Source organism: Belonocnema kinseyi, chromosome 5, assembly GCF_010883055.1.
Source record: "Belonocnema kinseyi isolate 2016_QV_RU_SX_M_011 chromosome 5, B_treatae_v1, whole genome shotgun sequence".
Lineage (NCBI taxonomy): Eukaryota > Metazoa > Arthropoda > Insecta > Hymenoptera > Cynipidae > Belonocnema > Belonocnema kinseyi.
The window spans coordinates 61666034-61690625 of NC_046661.1; the positions used below are offsets into that span (position 1 = coordinate 61666034).

General features: G+C 33.9%; 1 protein-coding gene across 1 annotated transcript in view; it reads right to left on the reverse strand.

Moving 5' to 3' along the window:
* LOC117172911 (periodic tryptophan protein 2 homolog) overlaps positions 1-24592 on the reverse strand; it is a 272846-nt gene that overhangs the window by 206586 nt on the left and 41668 nt on the right. The window contains exon 4 of the mRNA XM_033361205.1: positions 2779-2907. Coding sequence (XP_033217096.1) covers positions 2779-2907 — 129 coding nt within the window. The remainder of the gene's footprint in view (positions 1-2778; positions 2908-24592) is intronic.

The following is a 24592-nucleotide window of genomic DNA, read 5'->3' on the forward strand; positions in this document are numbered from 1 at the left end:
TCTAGTCGGGAGTGGTGCTGACTGAAAACAGATGATTTGGAGCGATTCGCGCGCCATCTGTTGGTCATTCTAAGGACTTATTGAACTACCCTCGTAACATGGGAAAATTTCGAATTTTCGAAACATTCAACCCATGCTCCAGGGTTTCATCGAAACGTAACAAACTTTTTAGGGGATGAAGACGAGTGTCTACGAAATAAAACCATACTAATCACTTTTATTTCCAACCCACCCTGAACCTCCCCGCAGCGCCCCAAATATGACCCAAAAATAAAAACAACTAAATTTTTACTCGTATTATTGTTACTTTTGAGCAATTTCCGTTAACTTTTTTTATATGCTGTTTCGTAGATATATATATATATATATATATCGAGGCGTCCTAACGGTACACAGTGGTGAAAAATCATGAAAAGTTGGCCATAATGGAAAAAAAAATTTTTCCGCTATTCGAAAATTCCAATATCAGTAGTGGTACCCCTAGCGTCGTTAAAGATTGTTAGTTAAGAACACATGTTGCTAGAACCAACTTCAGCCTCTCTGTTTCATAGAAGTCAAACGCGTCAAAAAGTCAAACACGTCGCGACAAATAAAACCAGGTTTTGAATAGAGAGACCAATTTGGATGCCACACATGGATTGTTCTCGCAAATGTAAGTACTTTCAGCTATACAAACTGTCAAAGTGCTTGACAAAGATAAATATGAAATATGTTTAAGTAATTGACTACAGTTTTCGAATGTTGACGATAAACTTACGCTGATAAAAACAGAGTTTAGAAAAAAGTCTTGATAGATCAGGCCCTATTCTTTTATCTCAATAATAAACAACGAACTTCTGCAAAACATATCAAAAATTGAGCTGCTGGAAGTTGCCGGTTTGCGCTCAGGGAATTTTTTTCTATGAAACGTACAGTTACGCCCGTAAATGCCCATTATACAGCGCACCGAATATATACTTCCTTATTTAAAATTTTTGTTTTTTTAATATATAAAAGTATTTTGTCGACTGTATCCAAATGTATTTGTTAAATGGATTCGTTTCTTCGAGTGCCTACTGCATATTTCGTACAAGTTAGATTTGAAAAGTTGGCAATGTCGGAAAGACGACAAAGCTCAAATGGAAGCACGAAAAAAAAATTTAAACTGGTTTTCGGCAGCAATTAGGACTCCTAGTATATTTCCCAAAACAGGGATATGGGAGCTCGAATGATGGAAATACGGAGCGCCATTTTTTCGAAAACTCTCAAGTCTCGGCGTCCATTACCGGAATAGACAAAATTTTGATTGATAGGTTTAATGTGATAACTTTAGATTATTTCGTGCGACTTTGATATTAGCATTGTCAAATTTGAAGAGTACGCTTTGTCAACTGCTCGGAGATTTGTTGAATTATACCCATGGTATAACATGCCTACAAGTGTCCATAAAATTTTGATACACAGGTCACATATAATTGAAACATCCTTGTTGCCTATAGGAGAAATGTCTGAAGAGGCCCAGGAATCTTGTAAAAAATTTATCAAAAAGTTCCGCCAGGATTTCAGTCGAAAATGTAGCAGAGAAAAAACCATGGAGGACGTTTTTCGTAGACTTTTAATCAATTCTGATCGTTTTATTTCAAGCCTGCGGAAACTGCAGCCTAAAAAATGAGATCATTGTCGCCTGAAGCAATCGAATTTTTTAAAAGAACCTTCGCTCGAAATCACAAATATGCTAGCTTCATCGGCAGAGGAAGCAGTCTGCAGTAACACTGAAGATGAAAGTGATTAAATTGTATTTCTGTCTATTGTATTTTGTGGGTTTTAAACTATTCAGACAGTTTGATGAATAAATTGATTTACTATTGCATTATGTGTATTGAATTATGTGTACTATTGCATTATGTGTATTTATCACAATTTTTCACTGTTCTGTATTAACAGTTTATTTATCGTAAAATAAATATCGCATTCGTGATGCACAGTCTTATAACATCCTAAAAGAGACATTTTGTCCTAAAAAGATTAATTAAAACACAAAATTCATACGCCATTTTGTATCCACAATTTTGAATACACTATTTACTTCATTAAAAAATTACACCAAATTCATATCCTTCTTATTATACTACTGTCTATACTTATTATATTATTCCTAAAACACTCAAGCAAAGGAATTTCTCATAAAATAGTTACATTTAAAATTTATGGCCAGTTTGTTGGTTTTTTACGGAATCCATAACCTTTATCCGCCATTTTGTACTCACCCTTTTATTTTTTCGTAAGGCCATAATAATATTAAGATTAAATTGCGATCCCAGAAACCTACAAATCGTAATTTTCATTCGAGTAAAATTGAATTGCATGAATATCAGCCGCCATTTTGTAGCCGCCATATTGTTTTCAAAAACTAATAAAATATTCATGATCAGCGACCCCAAAAACCCGCAAGTAGGGAAATTTACCGCGAAATAACAATAATTTATAATTATGGCCAGCTTTTTGAGATTTTTGACCGCTGTGCGGTAGAATGCCAACGCACACGACACAACTTAACGGTACTTAACCAAAAATATAAATAATAAGAAGCTACTTTCAGGATTCGATGGAGTGAGCGAGCATCTTTAGTTTTGGCCAACTCCTAGCTTCATCTTGCTCAATTCCACGAGCAAGACTTTTCTGGCGCTAACTTCTCGGTTAGCTTTTTATTATTTATATTTTTGAGTAAGTATCATCTAGTCGAACGCGTGCGTTGGCATCCTATATTCGAAAAACTAACAAGAGTAATACGTATCTTACCATTGAGTGCCTTGCTTACTGCAAAGTAATTTCCATCTGGTGAAAAATGTATGCTGCTTATTCTCCCTTTAAAACGGTACTTTTGAATGACCATTTTACTAATCATACTGATGAAATGAGCTTCGCCCTCTGAAAATAGATTAATAGTATAATTATTCAACCTGTTAGCATGTAAAGTATGTTTTATGTCTAACAAAATCAATGGGCATATCTATATGTCATGAAAATAAAACATTAAATTTTTAAGGTAGATCATCGAAATGTGTCATCTTCTTGTAACATTAGAGTGGTTCTAAACCCTCATCAGTCAAAAAGTAAATTTTGGTAAATTCCATCTAAAACATGAAAGTGCATGATAAAGTATACTCTATACTTTCATTATTTTATGAACACTCTTTTAAGGAATACGAATACATCGTTCATTTTCGAACTCAGCCTCCCATTTAAGTAAAAAAATAACACTACTGCCATGAAAATTGAAAAATGCTATATATATTCGCATCACTACATGTAAGATTACAAAATTCGGTGAAAAATTATTGCTTTATACTCTTGTTTTAATACTGTATGTAATAATATGTAATCATTCATCGTGCAAATATAAAATTTGAGGTATGGAAGACCGGGGACTATTAGGACAGCGGTAAAGGTAACTGATGAATTATAAATTTGATGTATTAGTTGAGTATAATTTGTTATTGTTCAAAAAATTCATAATGGTATAATTCAAGCGTTCTTTTTCATAGCAGCACATCGCTACTCGACTACGTGACCCCAAGTTTCGTAGCCAGCACGTGTCAACAACAGCGAGCTTCTTCGAGTTCTACTTCGACGTTTTTTTAAGTGCCCCTTTCGTAAGTGACGCGCCACCGCTGGGCGATTGGCAATACATATAGCGATTTCGAGACCAAAGGTTCATTTCTGCCCAAGTCCCAAAAATTTAAGATTTATTCCGTAACCCAATTGATTTATTTTGCATGCTACCCATACTTCAACATCTTTAACGCCACCTAAAACTTGCAAACTTTAAGCGAAAAATAAAAAGCCTGCAACAATTTTCCAAATTATAAACGCATATATTAGTATATAATACACAAATACGTTGTAGTACGTACAATAAACGCAGTGTTTTTGGTAAATTTTTAACCAGGTGTTAAATGAAGATATTTTGTTTTAGAAAACGTCAGAAATATAATAATATTTCCAATGTGTTATTTTATGAGAAAATAAACAGCCCATATCCTTAGATTAAGTGAGAGTGCAATCCTCGAATAGAAATCAGTGCTGCTGAATATAACTTACAATTAAATAACATTATTTAAAATAAGTAAAAACTATTTTAGGTATTAAATAGCACATAACAAAAATTTTTTAAAATAAGATGTAAAGTTGCACGCTGCTGAATTAAGAGGCACGTAGATTTTTAAAGCACAGCCTACGAATACAAAAACTCGAAAGGCAAAAACTAAAAACAGTGATTCTCGTAGTTTCTTTAATTGCTCATCAATAAAAGTAATATGTTTTCTTATTTCTGCCAGCATCTTAGCTTTTTTACTTTTCAGATCTTTTTCTCCCCTTTCTATCTTCCTATTATTTTCTTTAGCCTTTTCTTCTTCGGTCCTTTTCTCTTTGTTATTTTCCAAAGCATCCATTTATCCATTTTCCATGGACATGCCTCATTGAAAGAATGAACCCCTTTAGAGATGGTCAAGGATTCAAGACCTTCTGATTTCGTTATGGCATTGTGTATGATTCGATGTGACACAAGCGTTACTTCTTTAAGATTTTCCACACGAATTTCAACGTTTACAGAAAACCCCTCTGTCTAAGGCAGCATTTCCATAAGATAGTGTGAAGAAAAGCTTTAATATTTTCTGACGGTTTCCGTCTAAATTTCTGGTCACCTTGAAAGAGTTTCCATCCAAAAGTCGTCTAGTCTTCCATCCTTTCGAGAAAACGGCTTCATTTGCTTGATTACGTAACCATATACCAATAACGTTCATTCTGAAGAACACTAGCAGGCAGAAGAAGATATTTTTGCCGGATCTCTTTTTACGAAATTACCAATCTCGGATACAATTAATATTATTAAATCTTTCACAAACTTCCCTTCCGAGCTTGTACCTTTGATAGAACAATGTCTCAATAATACTTACTTCCCGTTCAATAACCAATTCTACGAACAAACCTCAGGGGCAACAATGGGATCCCCAATCTCACCTGTAATAGCCAATGTCTTTATGGAACATCTAGAAACTAAAATCTTCAACCAAGCCAAACTTAAACCAGAATTCTGGTTCCGTTACGTTGATGACACATTTGTCATCTGGCGACATGGACGAGATGAACTAAATAAGTTTTTCGATTATATCAATCAATTACATCCTAATATCCAGTTCACCATGGAAATAGAACAAACCGGAAAATTGCCTTCTTTGGACGTATTAGTTTACAAAAAATCAGATAACACGTTAGGACATGAAGTTTACAGAAAACCCACGCATACAAACAGATACCTATATGCCTCCTCCCACCATCACCCATCTCAAAAACAATCGGTCATCAACTCCCTTGTATACAGAGCTGTCTCCATAACAGACAAAGATAACTTACAAAAGGAATTACTAAACGTTAAACAAATCCTAATACAGAACGATTACACAAACAAACAAATTGATAAAACAATAAGAAAACACACTCAAAAAAGCAAGTCAACACAACCTACGAAAGAAAGAGAGAGAAAAATGACCACCACCTTACCCTACATGCAAGGTGTCACAGAACAAATAAGAAGAATTCTCAACAAACACAACATCCAAACCATATTTAAACCACCTGCGAAAATAGGACAACTACTAAATAACCCTAAAGATAAAAAGGCACCCTTCAGTGATCCAGGAGTATATAATATCCCTTGTTCTTGTGGCAAACTCTATATTGGAGAAACCGGGAGAGCGGTGAGCCAACGTATGAAGGAACATGAAAGAAAAGTCAGGCTAAAACATTTCGCGCAATCAGCATTAGCTGAACATCATATCGAAACAGGACATAACATGTTATTTGATGAAACAACAGTTATTGCAAAAACACACAAAAAATTTCCAAGAAAACATACAGAAGCAATCGAAATCTTAAAACACCCTAATAACATCAATAGGGACAATGGATATAATACCAATCCGATTTGGCTTTCCGTTCTCCCGGATTTTTTAAAAAAGACTTGATTGGACAATCAAGTTCGACCAGTCCCCACGGTGGGGCGCTCTGGCCAATCACAGGCATCGTAGAAAGTATACCTAAGAACATCATGACCTGATACCTCAGTTTCTGGTCAGCCCTGAAGATGTGAACGGCAATGTTCACGAAACGTCGGTAAACAATTCGTAGTTTTTTACACGTTTCATGCAATTATTTACTATGAGCGTGTAACTATCGCATAAAAATGGTGCTAATGGAGCATCCGAATGATATTCAGTTAGAAATGTTTCTAAATCCTCAGCTAGTGATTGAAAAACACAAGCTTCGCTAGCAAACGGTTATCTTTTAACGCTTCAGCAACGTTATTAAAGCTCTTACAGGTCGGTGCTTTATTCGCGGCTTGAATTTGTTCCAATTATTCTCAAAGATCCGACACCTTCCATGCCCGAGCAGGGCATGTAAATGATCCGGGAAGATCGTGTGGCGTCGTTGTGCGTTGGTGGCGTCGGTAAACGAAGGGGTTGCGGAGTGGTGAAAAAGTACTGACTATTAGCACGTACAGTGAGCAAAAGACTGGATTTCGGTGCCCAGGTTTTGGGTATTAGGACTAGAAAGTAGCGTTCTCCCCACTCCTAGTCCTGGGCTCGCAGGGTCGTATCATTGTGGGGTGATTAGAACTTTGTTATAACCTCCCCCTACCCTGTTTGGGACAAGATTTATTTTTGAAGAATTGCCTCGCACCTTTCCAATTCCATGTTGAACGTAAGACCATCTTCTTCATCGGTTACATCTTTTTGTATATAGGAATCATCATCTTCTTCTTGTTCCTCATTGATTTGATTTTCCTTGTCTTCAGTATTATTTTCTATTTTCTTGTCCTCTATTAGTGCCTGTTCCTCTTTTCTGAATGAAATTTTTATCTCATCCTTAAATTTTTCCCTTGATTCGACCCCACCTCCTTTTATATATTTTGTTCTAGTCGAATCCGGAAGCTTTTGATAGTTTTTGGTCCGGTTTGACATTTCACTACAGTAGGTGTCGTAAGAGATGTAAATTTCCACAAAAACGATCCTCCTGCAGTGACGACATTTCCACACTTTGATTTCTTCCATCTTCTTTTTTTCTGAATAAAATTAAAAATATCCTGCCTCTGAAAACAGAAACAAAAATACTATTTTTCAATTAATTCTTTTCTTATCTTATTTCACTGAACCCAATGTATAAAACTTGATTTACATTCTTTTTCAAGTTATTTAATTAAATGTTTTATTTTAATTTTTCTTCCTCTACATAAGTATCTTCTTCCGCAATTCCGCTTTCTTTTGGTTCTTCAGCTGAGAAGTAACTTATATCTAAATTCTACTTTATTATTTTGATTGAAATTGCAACTTGGCCTCTTATAGCCGTATTTACCTTATTTTCGGAATCTTTATTTTTATTCAATCTATTCAATTAATTTTACTTAATCAATTAAAAGCTTAAAATTAATCGGTCCTGAATAATCGGTCTAGGGTACTAGAATTAATTATTCCGTTGTTTATAACAGAGTGAGAAAAAGAGTTCTATTTTCTCTGATTCTTGTTTATACTTTTTTCTTCGAATTTCACGACTTTTACTTCAATTTTTTTTCTTAATTTCCTCTTCTTCTCTATTTTTTTAACGGCCTATATATCTCTCTGTCGATTTCTGCTTTCTTTCTTCTATCAATTTCTTGAAACTTTTTTTGTTTCTCCTCGGGTTTTTCATTAAGTGGAGGTTGCAGCAACTATGCCCACTTTGAACAAGTGTGTACTAGCAAGTCCTCGCTTACAATTGTAAGGGGCAATCTCGGCAATTCACAATCAATCTTGGGTCCATTTTCTGAAAATAAATATTTCTCTGTTTTGTCTTGTTTTTTATAAATGTATGTGTTTGTGTCAATTTTGTCATTATCAGTGGTGTAAAAGACAAATCATTCACATGTATGCCATTTCAAAGAAAAACCCGCATTCAGATCTATTTTTTACTTATATATTTTTTATTGTCTTTAACATTCCGATTACATAATGATTTTCCTTTTTTATTCTTTATTTCATAAATTGTCAGTGAAATTTTTGCCTTTATAAAGAAGGGTCCTTCGAAATTTTGGTTCGACTTTTCAGCTACTCCTTCGCCCTTGTTTTATCATGTTTTATTGCTTTTTAGAATTTGTTCGCCAATTTCGAAACTTATCTGCCTACGTCTAAAATTATAATACCTAGATTGTGTTTCATTTGCTGTATCTAAATTTTTAATTGCTTTTTCCCTAATTAGTTTTAATTTTTGCATTCTATCCGCCCATTTTTCGGATTCTTGATATTCGATTTCGCTTTTATTATCTAAATCTTTATTTAACACTTGTATTGGTTGGAGTTCTCTACATAAATTTAAAAAAGCTGGTGTAAATCCTGTTGACGAATGTTTACTTGTATTTAATGCAAAGTGTAGGTTATATAAATTTTCATCCCATGATTTATTATATTTAGGAGTTTTTGAGTGTCTAGTACCAAATGTTTTAGTTAGATTGATTACTGATTTATTTACGTATTTTTTACCGTTATCTGTAAATAAAATTCTACGTGTTCCCCATTTTGCACCTATTCGTTCGTGAAATTCTTTTTCAACTGCTAAAGCTAATTTATTTTTAACTGGTATTATCTCCATCAATTTAGTAAATATATCAACAAAAACTAGAATGTATTGATTTCTCGACTTTGACATTGGCAGTGGACTCATCATATCTGATGTTCCACGGTTCTTCAATTATCCTTTTCCCTATAAAAACTATTTGATTATTTACTTTCGGTTTTATTCTCTGGCAAATCACACATTCTTTTAAGTATTTTAATGTTTCAGAATACATTCCGGGCCAAAAATAACTTTCTGAAATTTTTGCATAAGTTTTTTCCATGCCTAAAAGTGTCCTGCTTGTTTATTATCCCGATTTTCAATTTAAAATTGTTCTCTCAATTCTTTTGGTATTGTTAGTTTCCACGGGTTGCTATCTAAATTTAAGCTTGATTTTAAAGGGTCGGGTCTATAAAAATATAGTTGATCATCGCGTATTCTCCAATTTTGATTTTCTTCTGGCTTATTTTTAACACGCATCATTTTAGTTTTGTACCAACTATCCTCAACTTATTTAAAATCTTTTTCTTTCGTTTCTATTATGCTGCCTAAAATATTTGAAATTTTTTTTTATTTTCATTCGACCTTGGTAACGCATCTAGGACATGATTTAAACTTCCTTTCCTATATACAATTCATAATCACACTCTAGTAATTCTAAAGCACATCTTGCTAATCTGCCGGTTGGAGTTTTTAAATTATGAAGCCATTTCAAGGAAATATGATCTGTAATGACTTTAAATGAGTATCCTTCTAGGTATGGTCAAAACTTTCTTATCGCCCAGAATACTACTTAACATTCTTTTCCTGAAGCAGAATATTAATGTTCTGATCCACTCAGACCTTTACTTGCAACAGCTATTACATAATTTTCGCGTTTATTGTTTGTGTTAAAACAGCTCCTAAACCTATATCACTAGCATGGGTTTAATAGTTATAAATGCCTGTTCCTGTTGTCCATTCCCACTTTACTTCCTTTATGAATATTTTTTGTAGTGTTCCTATTATTTCTGGAAACTTCGGAATAAATTTCCTGTAACATGAAGCCATTTCTATTAATCTCTGAATTTTTAAACCTTTTTTGGCCTTGGAAAATTTAAAGCAGGTTCGATTTTTTTTTATCTACCTGCAACCCATTTCGTTTATTTGAAACCTAAATATTTTATTTCGGAACATCCAAATTCGCATTTCTCCAAACCTATAGTTATACGTGCATTTTTAATTATATTTAAAACTATTTCTAAACATTTTAAATGTTCTTCGAAATGCTGAACGAAGTTCTATTTTTGACATATATTTTTCTGACCTTAAAGGATCAAATATTTCCGACATTAATAGCATTGGGTATAAATCTTTTTTAGTTGTTTTATTAACTTTCCTAAGGTCTAAACAAAATCTGTATTTCCCATTAGGTTTTTTAATCATAACTGTCGGATTAGACCAATCTCTAATTGCACTTGTTGTGCTTCATTTAATTCTACTACGCCTTCCGAAATTTCCTCACAAAATTCTAAGTTTTTCTTCCTTTCTATTTTTCTACTATCGAGTCATTTTTCCCCTCTGTTTTATCGATGAACGTCTTCAATTTTCTATCATTTTTCTCTTCATCGCATTCCAATGTCCTTTTAAATTATGTTTCTATTCTCCTATCTTTATTTTTCGTATGTATATTCGTTTTTTTTTGTGTTCCTATCCATATTTGTTTTCTTTTCTCTCTATTTTGACTAGTCTGCTTATCTAATCTACTGACGCCCACCCTGGCTCGTATCAGTGCCTTGTAGGGTTTACGGTGTGGGGCCCCAAGCCCCCGTACACTCTGTGCCGGCTGGGGTGCTGGCGGGATCGAGTCTAGTGTATCACCTGTAAGGAGGGTCTGGCGTGGGGTGTATGGCTACACGGGAGAAGAGACTTCGCACGGTAGCAATTCTGTCTCTTTCTCTCACATAATGTTTCTCAGGCTGATCTTCGTTGCAAATTTTAATTTAATTTCCTCTCTCTTCCTATACTTATTTTCCTCGGTACCTTTTATTACCAGTTCCTGCATTTTAATTATATTCGCTTCTATCGCATACTTAATATTTGGTAATTCTGGTAACCACCAAATCTGTGTCTCATAATCCATTTTTAAACCTAATCTTTCTATTAATCGGTTCCTATTATTCCTATCGATCTAAAATAAGGTACCAGTCTGAATGAGAAGTATTTTTCCATATGACCTACTTTGCTAAGAATTAAAACTTGTCCTGTAATTTTCCATTTTTGTCCGTTTGCTACCTTCAATGTATTGTTTTTCGGTTTTTTTAATTTCATAATCTAACTCTTTAATTGTTTTTATGAATTATTCATCTATGTATGAGTGAGTTGCACCGGTATCAATGAACACATTAAATTTATGATTTTAAAAATCTATCATAAGGTGAAATCTTGTTTCGTCCGATTCGTTTTTGTCTATTTCAAGTAATTCTGAGGATCTTTGGTTTCGTTGATTATTATTTGTCTTTAATAACTACCGTTTGCGTTTCTCTGATCTATACTATACCAATAGTCACGTCGAAAACGGCCTATTTTCCCGCAATTTGAACAAGTAATTGGTTCTCGCGATTTGTGATTAAAATTTCGGTTTCCTAAGTTTGGATCCACAAAATCCTGTCGATTTGGATTTGTTTCAACTTTTTTATTATCCCTACTGTTTTCGCGATTTGATTTTTTATTCTGTCCTTTATTTTCTTTATTGTCTTCTGACTTATGTTATTCTCTTCCACGCTGCACAAAAGCGCTGGTATTTGGCAAGACTTATTTGTTTGTTGTGCCCGTGTGTTTCCTAAAAACTGACTAATGGCATTAAATAATTGACCAGCTAAGTTCTGATTTCTGAAACTATTATTATTATTATTATTATTCGTAAATCATGTTAATTTCCTTGGTACCTATGATTATTTGTAAAACTTAAATTATTATTTTGATATCTTGAATTAAAAAACTTTTGATTTTCATTTGGAAATCTTGGTTGGAATTGTCTATTTTGTTGATTTTGATACCCAGGTCTGAATTTTCTTCGTTGATTTTAATCATAATTTTCTTCGTGATGTCTATTCTGATTCTCATTTTCAATATTATTTTGGCTCTAATCATTTTCTGTATCCTTTTCGTTTGATCAATTTTACCATTATCTTTATCTAAAATGTTTAGTTGTTGACCTCTAATTTTATATTTTGCCCATTCTGTTTCGCATTCTTGCCCTAAAATTTGTAATTTTGCCAATTATCTCGATTAACCTGGTACCAATTTAATGCTTCATCTTCAAAAACCGCGTCTAAATTTTCTAAAATGTCGACCTCGTTAATTTGTTAACCACTCTTAACCCTAATTAAACCATTCAAGAAATAACTCGGATTATTTCAATATTATTCTTAAATTTAATGGGCCAATTTGACATTATTTGAAAGGGTGTCTGAATCAATCCGAAAGGAAACAGAGTTGCTGGAATTTCTTGCGAATTATGTTATATTATTTCCTCTCTTTCTCCATCGGTGTCTCTACTTCTATCCATTCCACCTTCCAACCGCTGTTTCTATTATTTGTTATTCTTTCTCTTGCATCAGTTAACGCGTGTTTTTGCTCGTTAAATTCTAAATTTCCTTCTTCGAAATGAACCGTATTTTGTATATTTCGAGACTTATTACTTTGATTGAATAAATTTTTCGTTGTATTTAAAATTCTATCCATATTATCATTTAAATTTTTAATTTCTTCTGAAATTTCTTTTATTTTAATTTTATCTCTTTTATTCTCCTCAAAATTAATTAATTCTTGTGCACCACTCCAAAATTCATTATTACTCTCTTTCCTGCTTTTCTATCTCTATTCGTAGTCTTTCGCGGCCTAATCTGGTTTTTTTCTGTTCTTTCTCTATCTATTCCTTCTTTCTCCTTTCTAAGTGTTTTTTCTCGTTCTAACCGACTCGATTCTAATCGTTCTCTGTTTCTTTCTAATCTTTAAGTTCATTTCTCTTGTTTTCAATTTCTCTGTCTATTCTATTCGTTTCTAATTCATTATTTCCTAAATTGCTACTATTTTCATCTTCTATTCTCTAATTACCTGACGCGATCTCGGTATTTGGGGACAGTACTCTAATTTCGCGTCTATGTGGGGTACGGTTTTGCCTGTTTGATTTTGGGATACTTTCTGTGTTTGTGTGTATTATCGTTCTTGGGATTGTGGTGGAAAAGCATGGGGTTGTTACTTTTATTCTTACGTTTTTATTTTTCAAAATTAATTTGCATTTAAACTTATCCCTACTTGTCATTTTTTAAACCCCTTGTCTGTGCAATCGGTCCGCATGTAGTACATACAAGGCATTTATTTTCGGGGTAATTTTTATTTTATCAAAGGTGGCAGAGCTTGCGAACACGTGAAGTATACCAACTATTTTAACGGACATATAGAACAGTCTACCCACACTTTTTCGGCCTAAATCACATATCTTCCCGCACTTTTTTCTAAAATATCAATGAAAAATTCTGAAACAACAATTTCAACAAAAATTCTTTAAAGAACAATTTTTTCCTAACCATCGCCAAAATTTAAATATTTTACATCTGATAATTCCTATCATTCCATTCTCGACTTGGAATTTTGGAGAGATTGTGGGTTTTTAAGGAGGGTACCAAATTTCTGAGGGATTTCGCAAATTAAGGGGAAACGAAGAATGTGGAGAGTCGAGAACTGGGTGAAGTCAATGAGGAGTAAACGACTGAAATCAAAGGTTTATTCAAGAACTTAGAATTACGCTCAAAGAGCCAACACCTTCTATGCCCGAGCCGGGCGGCGAATCCAAGATCGGGGAAGCGGTTGTTGGAAGAACCTGGGCGGCGCACAGTGATAAATATAGAAAACAATTCGAGCCACGCGAGGATTTTAATCGAATGATAACATTTTTTTTAATTCTTCTCTAAAAATGTTAGATTTTATATTTCCAGTGAGAGAATTTTTATAACTACCCATATACTTTTTTAAATTAACCATGAAACGGCTTAATTATTAAAAATACCGACATGTGGAGTCATTCTGATGATGGATTCGTATTCAGCGATCAAAAAAACATACAGTACACCTAGTCATCTTTATGTAGACTCCCGAAAATATTTTTTAGTCCTGCGTGATTTTCGAACAATTTCCAGTGATGTTGAGGCAAGCAATTTCATGGTTAATTAAAAAAACTATATGGGTAGTTATAAAAATTCTCTCACTTGAAATATTAAATATAATATTTCGAGAGAAGAATTAACAAAAATTTATGATTCCATTAAAATCCTCGCGTGGCTCGAATTGTTTCCTATATTTATCACTGGGCGAAGCCAAGGTTCCGGAACAGTTGGTGGTAGTTCAGCAAGAGGACTGAGATCCTGTACATGATCCGGGAGGATCGCGTGGCCTCGTTGTGGGTTGGCGGCGTCGGAAAACGAAGGGGTTGCGGAGTGGTGAAAAGGTATCGACTATTAGCACATGTAGTGAGCAGAAAACTGTGTTCTTGGTGCCCAGGTTTTGGGTTTTAGGGCTAGGAAGTGATGTTCTCCCCACTTTTAGTCCTGGGTTCGCAGGGTCGTTTCATTGTGGGGTGATTATAACTTTGTTATAAAAATAACCCAATTAGCTTTTTTAATGCCTGTCTTGAAAAATCCATGAACTAGTGAAAGCCACATGAGCCTAATTCCAGCAGTTGGGGTGTATCGAGATTAGGTCGTAGATCCGAGTTGGACAGGCGCATAAATCTAAATTGAAGTTAGGACCGTCCATCGACATCTGGAAGATTCTCTGTGTATCAATTCCATTTAGTGCCGTTTTAAGGCCTTCGCGCAGTAAGACCCATAGACTCGAAAGAAAATGACCCATTACATAACGTACACCGAGCAAAATACGTTTGCTTTTAAAAATTGGATTGAAATTACTTCAGACGCTTCGACGACACAAGTTGGTCGCCTCTTCAGCTATTTATTCTCGAAAATATGTACAATTATGGATGATAGATAACCGTTTATTTTTTGGCCTGCTGGCCTTAAAAAATTGACTTGCTTACTTGACTGGCATTGTCAGCCTCTGCCCCGCGGCTAACACCTAATACTTATCTACTATTTACAATATTTACAGTTTTCTTACACCTATTTCCTCTCCTATTTACAATATTTCCTTCTCCATCTTATCCAACACTCCCTTCACCCATGCTACTGCCCTTTGCCCCCCCCCCCCCTTTCATGCAACAGTACCTCCATTTATAAAAATATCTTTTGTTTAATTATTTTTTAAATTCTAATTGGTAAATAATTCTTAGATATAATTTTTAATTTCTTTGGTATTAGTGAATAATTATTACAAATTAATTACAAAAAATTAACTTTAATTGTTTATTACGGCAATTTAGTTATAATTAAATGTGTTTGTATCGTACTTGTTGTACAATTCGATTAGTATTAAAATAAATAATTTTTTATAATTAACCAAGGATCTTTGTAATAATAACAATTGTGATGTTAACTATCTCTACGCGGATGATTAAGATTTCAAAATTATATTTCCCAGATGTCTAAAAAAATTTCAAAATAAATAACTTAAAAGTGGCCACGAATAGTGTGCCAAAATGTTTGAAGCCATTATAATTTAATTGTAATTATTTTAACTGGACCTTGGAGTATAATTTCCACTAATAATCCTAAGCGATTAAGGGCATGTGATACTTCGTCGTGTGGTCAAATCGGGTACAGTTCCGACGGCTTTTTTCCACAAAAATGAAAATTTTTAAAAACTGAATTTGGAGATGCTATAAAATATCATAACGGACGTCCTCGGACTTTTTTTTCAGGGATAATAACAAAAAAATATTATTGTGCTATTTACCAAATTTTATGCATGTGTATTATTTTGTGGTTAGGGTGATTTTTACCTCTCTGTCATTCCGATAATGTAGAACTCTATCGTACCGATTCTGTCGGTAAGCACTCTAGAATGATTATGGTGCAATAAACTATCTTACCAGCCTAGCTGGTAATGTAGATAAATTTTGAAATTTTCGGCGTAGAGGGCGTACGAAACAGCATGAAACTTTGAAACTAATGTTCAATTTTTCGCCACTGGGAAATTATTTATGAAATAAACTTTTTTGATTGCCTGCAAACAAGGTTAGTTCCGAGAGATTAGTTACTATGTTTATTTGCAAGTCCAAAGTTTTCGGCCAAAAATATTGTGTAGTTTGGAAGTAACGCACAGGAGAATTGTAACATACATAACCTCCAAATATACACACGTTGTTAGCAATTCACTATCATTTCCCAAATTTTTAAGACAAGATATTGATTATTCTGGAAAAAAAGCCGTCGGACCCTAAAATTGGTAAAATCGATAATTTTCTAAGTATCACATGCCCTTAACGCAATAAAGTAGTTCTACAAGAATAAGAAAATTCAAGAATTATGAAAGGATTGAAATTAAAAAGGTTTTGCTCAACAAAGTAGAATTTCATAATAATTAATGATTAATTAATATTTCGATTAAAATACAATTGCTATATTGATGCAAGTACATACATAAGTATAATGACAAACCATTACTGACACTCGCCACTCATGACTTCGAAATTTTAAGTTTATTTTTATAACTTTTATCACGAGAATACAAAATAGTTTTATTGATGATAAAAAAAAATTCCACTTGTATCAACATATTTTGAATTTTTATCACACGAACTTCGTTTTGCATTAAATAGCGTTGGATCCTGCTTAACAGTGATATTAGTAGTAACACAATGAACACATAATTATAACACTAACATAACATACATATTGAAAAATACAAAATCAAAACCTTACCAAACTATAAATGAAATATCCGAAGATCCGAATTATCAAACCGACACTAGGAGGACGCGCACATTCCATTCTATCATTTTTGTAAACTATAAAGTTCTCTTCATTAAATTGAATCATATGGGCGAGCCACGAGTCGATGATTTCGATACACTGCTATACACTAAGCTTACTTACCTATTTTTCGCACGACTTTTGAATTTCAGCATCCATTTATATGATTTTAAACAGTAAACATTCAAATTTATTTGTCTTGTTATCACGATTAATAGAACAAATCATATTTTCGGAAATTTTAAATGTGATTCCCGGCTGAAATTTATATTCCCGGTTAATTCCCGATTTTATTTTAATTCCTGGCTGATTCCCGGTTAGTAGACACTCTGCAATTGAAATTCTCAGTGAAGGGCGGAGTTCTTAGTATATCTAGGAGTTTTTGTGATACGCCTGAGAAAATTACTTTGTATGATCTGAATGTGATTAATGTTGCTTTTTCATGTTCCTACCAAAATTATGCATGCATAAGTTATAATTGGTTGGATAAACATTTTATAAATTAGGATTCCATATTCAGGTTTTAGGCTAGAATGTCTGTTAATAATAGGATTTTATCGCGAGATAACCCCAAGAGCGTTCCCTTTAGTTTCCTGAATATGTTGTTTTCAGTTAAGACGCTTGTTTAGTTTACCTTCGAGGTACTATTTTACGGAGGTTTTCCATTATATTGGTTTATTAAATATTTTAGGCGGATCTATTTTAGCTAGCCTTCTGACTGAGAAAAAAATTGATTCAGACTTTGATTTTTGGAACTGACCAGGATGAAATGAATAACGCAGTGTCATCTGCATATAATGCGATTGAAACTTCGGGGATGTCAGGGATGTTCTTTACGTAAATAATGAAGAATACTGGTCTTAGAATGTTACTTTGTGACACACCTGTTAGAATGGGTTTCTTTTTTGAAAGTGTCTGGTCCATTTTGACTAAAAATTTTTTCTTGGAAAGATAGGAGTGTATAAAATGAATAAGCATTCTTGGAAATTTTGTAATTTAATAGTTTTCTGAGCAGTCCTACATGCCAGACACTATCAAAAGCCTGTTCTACATCGAGGAAAATAGCTCCAGTACATTTTCTTCTATTGAAATTTAGGCTAATGGCTTCGGTGAGCTTGAGCATTATGTGCTGGGTAGAGTGATCTTTTCTAAACCCGTATTTTACTGTTTAAAGATGCTGTTTTCCTCGAGGTGATGGTTTACGCGAGTATTATTTTTTCAAACATTTTGCTCCTTGTATTATTAAAACTAACGTGTCTATGCTTGATTAGATTATATGGATTCTTGACTTTTTTCTGAAAAACAAAAATGTGAGAGTTTCCAAGATTCAGAAACGTAGCTTAGTTGAATACAGGCATTGAAGAGAAGAGCAAGGATAGTTAGGCATGAGATAGGAAGCCATTCGAAAACTAAATTTGTAATTAAACCAGGGCCGTGAGCTTTGATATTTTTGTATTTTTTATTTGTTAGTTAATTCCTTATGGGTAATCTTCTTGAAGTTATCAGTGCTTGGAATTTTAAGAAAAATGAAAACCATTTTTTGGCATTCAGATATGTGTTGCGGGTCAGATGGATCGCCATGTGGAGCGGAATTACTTTCATAATTTGCTGCCAAGATTTGCTTTGTCGGTAGGAGAGAGCGCAAAAGTTTGATCGTAGTTTACGAGGGGTGAAATATTTGTTCGCGGCTTCGTTAGGGCTTTAGTCATACGATATATAGTTATTTTTAATTTGAAGTATACGAACTTCTGTATTACAATTTTTACATCTGTGCTCCTGAAATTTAATTCCTATGATTTTACGCAGGTGATTGTGTTTTTGAGGACGCAGCTTTTAGTTTTTCGATGGGTGTGGCTGAGTTTATTACGGGTATCGATAAGGTCTTTAATCTCAGGGATAGAGGTTGGTCCTATTTGTTAACGGTAGATGCAGGGACCGAAGCAATTGTTATACTAGAGGTGAGATTAGTTACGGCTTCGTCGACGTAAGTAGAGTTTGTAAGCATGGGTTTAAAAGTAACTTGAGTTTCTAGAGTGGAATTGAATTATTTTCTAGTTCGCTTTTGCGAAGTTAAATCGAGGTGTGATCAGGGCCTTTTCACAATGAGTGTAAATACTCAAGAGAACTGGTCAATGGTCTGAGTCCAGCTCATATATAATAAAAAAATCGTGGTTGTAAAAGTTATTTTTTGAAATTGCAAAGTCGATAAGGTCAGATTTATGTTTTTTTATTGTGGAGGAAAATGTATGAGATTCTGGTACTGAAACGCAGATTCCTGTCATTTATGAATGTAAATAAATGTTTTCCGATTTTGTTGGTTATTCTGCTATGACAGGCTCAATGTTTGGCGTTTAAATCACCTGCAGCAATTACCAAGAGAGAAAGTTTAAATATTTTTTTGTAATCACTTTTTACAAATTCTTGTGAGGGAGACTGGTAGAGCCAGACGATGAAATATGACTTCCCGTGTATTTTTATTTGTACAGCAGTAACTTTAAATGTTTTTAATTCAGGGATTATTAATTCGCGGTGGTTTCGCGAAGCAGGCAGATATAATGATGTTATTTTGGTAAATGTAGGTGACGCATTCGAGTCTGTTCTTTATCATACTCTGAGAGTTTCAGAAAAGGCTTTTTCGAATTCTGTTATTAAATGCAGATATTTTCAATAGCAAATGATAGAATGCTATTTATAATCTCGGCAGTTGAAACAATAGTTTCGGCCATGTTCACCCCCCCCCCCCTTGTGTCATCGGCTAAGGTTGTCACTCCTTTTATAAAGTTGATAAGTTGACTTTAATTCTTTATGGGGTTGCATTTTGAGTAAATGCAACTTCTGGTATTGGTTTCATTTGTGGGCCCTGACTTTTAAAAAGTGTAGGCCTTGTAATTTGAGGGTTGTTTTGTCGTTTTGTTAATGGCTGTTTAATTTGGGGATTAGTTGCGCATATTTTAGGTTTAGATGCTCCTGAGGTTACTATAGTGCTGTAAAGCGGAGTTGTTCTGCGGTGGCTTGTGTCTGGCGGAAGGTGAAATTCCTTTAGGAGTACCTTCGTTTGGTGTAACCTGAGATACGGATAGATTGCTGTAAGGTGTTTTCTTAAGGATTTTAAAAATTTTAGTATCTATGATTAATTTTTTAGAGGCTTTTATCCCAAATTTAGGAAAATGCTTATTTACTCCGTTTCTGAAGAATAATCAATAAGACTATGCCATTTATTGATGATTTTATCATTATTTCTAATAAAAACTCTATTGATCGTATTTTTATTATCTCTTGTTGCTAAATTATAAATAGAAAAAAATTTTTTTGCCCTGCAATAAAATTCAAAGTTTAAGTTTTCAAAACTAAAAATGTTGTTATTAAAAGTATTTAAGACTAAATTGCAAATTAAACCAATCGAAGTGGAAGTTTTCTGATCACTGAGCGTTCTAAATATTTAATTAAAACATTTAAAACAGGGATTTCGAGTTCAAACGTTCAGTAATGTGTGTAAAAATTACCAGCCTTCTACAGACTTTTTATAAATAAAGCATTTACAGTTGTACAATATGGGTTCAGAAGCCTTTAACTTTAACGACTTAAAATATAAGGTGAAAATGGAGGTCAGACTTTGGTGCGTAGAAGAAAACTTTTCCTACTAAAAGTTTTTGATAGTCTCTGGTCCTGTAGCGAAAAAGTTATTCGTTCCCCTAAGTGTTTCTTTCACCTCTGCAGTAGAGATTGATGCACATTTCTCCACGGATCTGCTGTCCCAACTAAGAACATGGTAAGTCGCATTTGCCATAAGGGTCAGCCTAGCGTTTCACACGGATTACTCACACAGAGTTAACCCATTTTTTGAGGAACGTGACATCAGGGAAATTTAACCGCCTAGGATCCGAATCGCCACCCTTACTCCCTTCGAACACTTTACCAGGTCCCCTGGAATTTCTGAGAATGTGATTTTTGAATGAAAGCAGCCTATTGAACGGAAACCAGGCTCACTATTTTTGCACTCTATCTATTAGAAATACCTTACTAGATTAGATTAGATTCTTGGTTTTTATTCAGAAATCTCGTAGTAATTCAATTATAAAAAACCTATAATTAATTCTTCTTTTGTTAGAAACAGATAAAATCACCAGAATTATTATATATTAAGAAGATATTGAGAAGTTTTGAAAAGATTTAAAATTAATTCAACAATTGGAATTATTTCAAATACGATGCAAATAGCGACGACATAGTGTGCAGTTTTTTCATATTTTCATAGATTTCGAACCAAAAATTTAAAGCTTTTCAGAAATTGTGCAAGGCTTCAAAAGAGTACAAACTTTTTTTATGAATCTCAGTGTAATTAAAAAATATTTCTTGCTTATTTAGAAGAATTATTATTTTAAGAGAACGTTTAAAAAGATTTATAAACATTCCCATAATAGGCAAAGAGATTATGGAAGGTTTTAAGGAGATTATTTTTAATTTTGCAGGATTTTCATAATTTTAAAAGATATTTCGACGTTCTGAAAACATTTCACACATACTTTTTCTTTAATAGAAATAATCAGCGATAGTTGCGCAAGAGCATGCATGGATTAGATTTTGGAATTTTTATTATTTTCAGTTTATTACATAAGCAAACAAATAGACAAAATGAGTCATTTTTCACTTATTATTTTGTATCTGTAAATAAATAATTCAATTAATTTCGTTCTTTATGAAAATATATGTCAAAGCATCTTAGCAAAATTTATAGACAGAAATTATTCGTTTTTGTTACTGACCGTCCTTAAAATGTAGAAGTGGTGATGTTTAAAGACAAGCAATTGTCATTCGATATTATTCGTTTATTTTATAAACAAATTATATGGACAAATGCATATTTTGGACATTTATGGCCAGAAAGTCATTGTTTTTCTTTCTTGTCACGTTCACATTGTATTATTGGAGATTTTTAGTAATAAAGGCTTATAAATCGATCATTTTTGTTTATTTTGTAAACAAATTTTATAAACAAATGAATAGTTTGGCCATTTATAAAAAGAAAGTATCGTTTTTTCATCCCGATCATTTTTAAAATATATAGGTGCTGATGTTTAATCATAAAGACTTGTGATTCGATATTATTTGTTAATTTCATAAACCAATTAGAGAAACAAATGCATTGTTTGGACATTTATGGGCAGAAATTCATCGTTTTTCTCTCTTATCGCCTTCAAACTATATCAGTGGTGATGCGACGCTATCATATTTATTTATAATATTTGTTTATAAAATTAACAAATAATATCGAATAACAAGTCTTTATCACTAAACTTCACCACTTATATATTTAAAGATTATCGCGAAGAAAAAACGATACTTTCTTTCTATAAATGGCCAAACTATGCATTTTTTAATAAAATTTGTTTATAAAATAAACAAATAAGTGGGACGATGGTCGTGGCGGCTAAAGCGTAGGCTTTGGACCCACTCATTCGGCATGCGGGTTTGATTCCCGTCTCGCACTCTGGAAGAGTCTCGGTGGCCCATGCGGTGAACACTATCCTAAATGATAGGATTGTTCGGGCAATTGAACCTGTGTGGCAAGAAATGTATTAACGAGACTGAAAGAAAGGTGTAGCGGGATTTCGGGAGAACCTGCTCATCGATAGATGTGTCTGCAATGATGCAGCATTCTACCATCGTGACCTATTGATGGCCTGGATTGATTATTGGAAAGCTTTCGATTCGATCTCCCATAGACTTATCATCTATCTTTTGGGAAGCTTAAGGGTTCATCCGAAAATCGTAACGTGCATAGAGAGATTGATGCCGCTTCAGAAAACCAGATTTACTATCTCATCTGGAAAAAAAACGTGTGACAGCTAACAATGTCACCTTTCCGAGAGATATCTTTCAGGGCGACACCATGAGCCGACTCCTCTTTTGCCTTACATTATTACCACTATCTCTAGCACTTCGCCATTTCTACAGGTACTTGTGCGGCAAACCTGCAGATCGAAAGTACAAGGTCACTCATGTATTTTACATGGACGATCTTAAGATCTATGCTACAAACAAAGAGCAATTACATCTAACTCTAGGGTTTGTCGAACGATATACTAAGGAAATTGGAATGGAATTAGGGTTAGCCAAATGTGCCAAGGTTTATTTGAAGCGAGGAACACTTAATGGCATCCCTGAAGATCCTCAGCTCGTTCATAGAAGCGTTATACAACACCTTTGCGCTGGAGAGACTTATACATACCTGGGCGTGACACAGAGCCGCATTCAGGTTGTGACAAGAAAGGTTATGCACATGAACAAAAACATGCATCTTAAGTCTTCTGTTCCGTGACTATACATCTCACGCCGTCAAGGTGGTCGCGGAATATTGAGTCATAAATGTCTTTACAACAGGATTATTTTGGCTACAACACATAGAGTCGCAAATGGAAGGCACCCTCAAATTAGTCAGGAATAACGAAGAAGTGGGCAAAGGAGCTTTTCTGTACAAAGCAGCGGAGGAGGCTGCTGAAACTCTCGGAATTAACTTCAGTATTAGGGGTGAGCAAAATGCATCAAATCTTATCTATCTCGAGTACTCACTCCTGAAAGCCCGAATTAAGAAAGCACAAGAGAAAAACTTTCGTGAACAGCTCATCGATAAGAGGATGCACGGTATCTTCCAAAGAAATGTAGTGGACATTGAACATGTGCTCCTGGCGGGAATTTTCCCTAGCTGGGCATGCCTAGACTAGATGATACTTAACCAAAAATATAAACAATAAAAAGCTAACCGATAAGTTAGCGCTAGAATGTTTTAGCTCGCGGAATTAAGCAAGATGAAGCTAAAGTTGGCCAAAACTAAAAGATGCTCGCTTCATCAAATCATGCTCGCGCGGGCAAAGAATTCAGGTGCCACTTCACGTTTACAACATAAACGCGATAAGTGGCAACTTGATGCTTTGCTCGCCCGAGATAGAACTTTCGTGATTTCATGGAGCAAGCGAGCACCTTTTAGTTGTCGCCAACTTCTAGCTTCATCTTGCTTAATTCTGTCAGAAATACTTTCTAGCGTTAACTTCTCGGTTAGCTTTTTACTGTTTATATTTTTGGTTAAGTAATGTAAAGTCGTGTCGCGTGCGTTGGCATCCTACCGTTAGGATGCCTCGAAATATCTAACTTCTAAATTTTTAAGGACATTTCGATGACCACAATTTTTATTGTTAAAAACAATTGTTAATTTCGATTTTCATCACGATGCGTACTTATAAATAAAATTCCGCTTTTTTCACGAATTAAAAAATTTTTTATGTAGAAATGTCCTCTTGCTGTAGTTCAATAAAATGTAATAATTGTGTAAACAAACTTGCTTGTCAAACACATTAATTGGCTACTTTTTAGCATTAAAACTTTTGTTAACCCTTAAAGGTCCCCTTACTTTGGTATATCGTTGATATCGTTAATATTTTGGCATAAAATGTTGTTTGGCATTCCCTTAAGTGTCTTGCTTTAAGATGATTTTGTTTGTTAAATGATTTTTTAATTTTAAGACATTGAAAAAAAATAATTAAAAACTGAAGAAGAACGAACTTCGTAAATTTCAATATAAAGCGTCAGGGCACTAACGACCCCATGGGGACCTTTAAGGGTTAACATAATAATTTGAAACTAGCAAATTAAAAGTTTTTCTTCATACATTTCGATAACAATCCACTATTGTTATTGTTATTAATAATGTAATCAAATATGGCATTTAAAATCAGTGTTAATTGTTTCTAGGAATGCTCACTTATATTGGTGAGCAAATATACAAAATTATTTATTTGTTAAAAATAAGTGAATGAACAAAAATGCTTAAGTGTCCAAAAATATTATTATATTGGTATTTGAAAGAAAAAGTTAGGAAATAATACGCAACATTATCCTAAATGATGAAAAAATAGAATAAGTTGCTAAACACGTATATCTTGGCAGTTATCGGTAGAGCAGGACCCATTATACAGTCTGTCAAGTTAAAGCGTGGGTGGCTTTACTCGCAGTCGGTAAGGTGTATCGACATGATTTTGGTGTCAAAATATTAAGAAGAGCTCCCT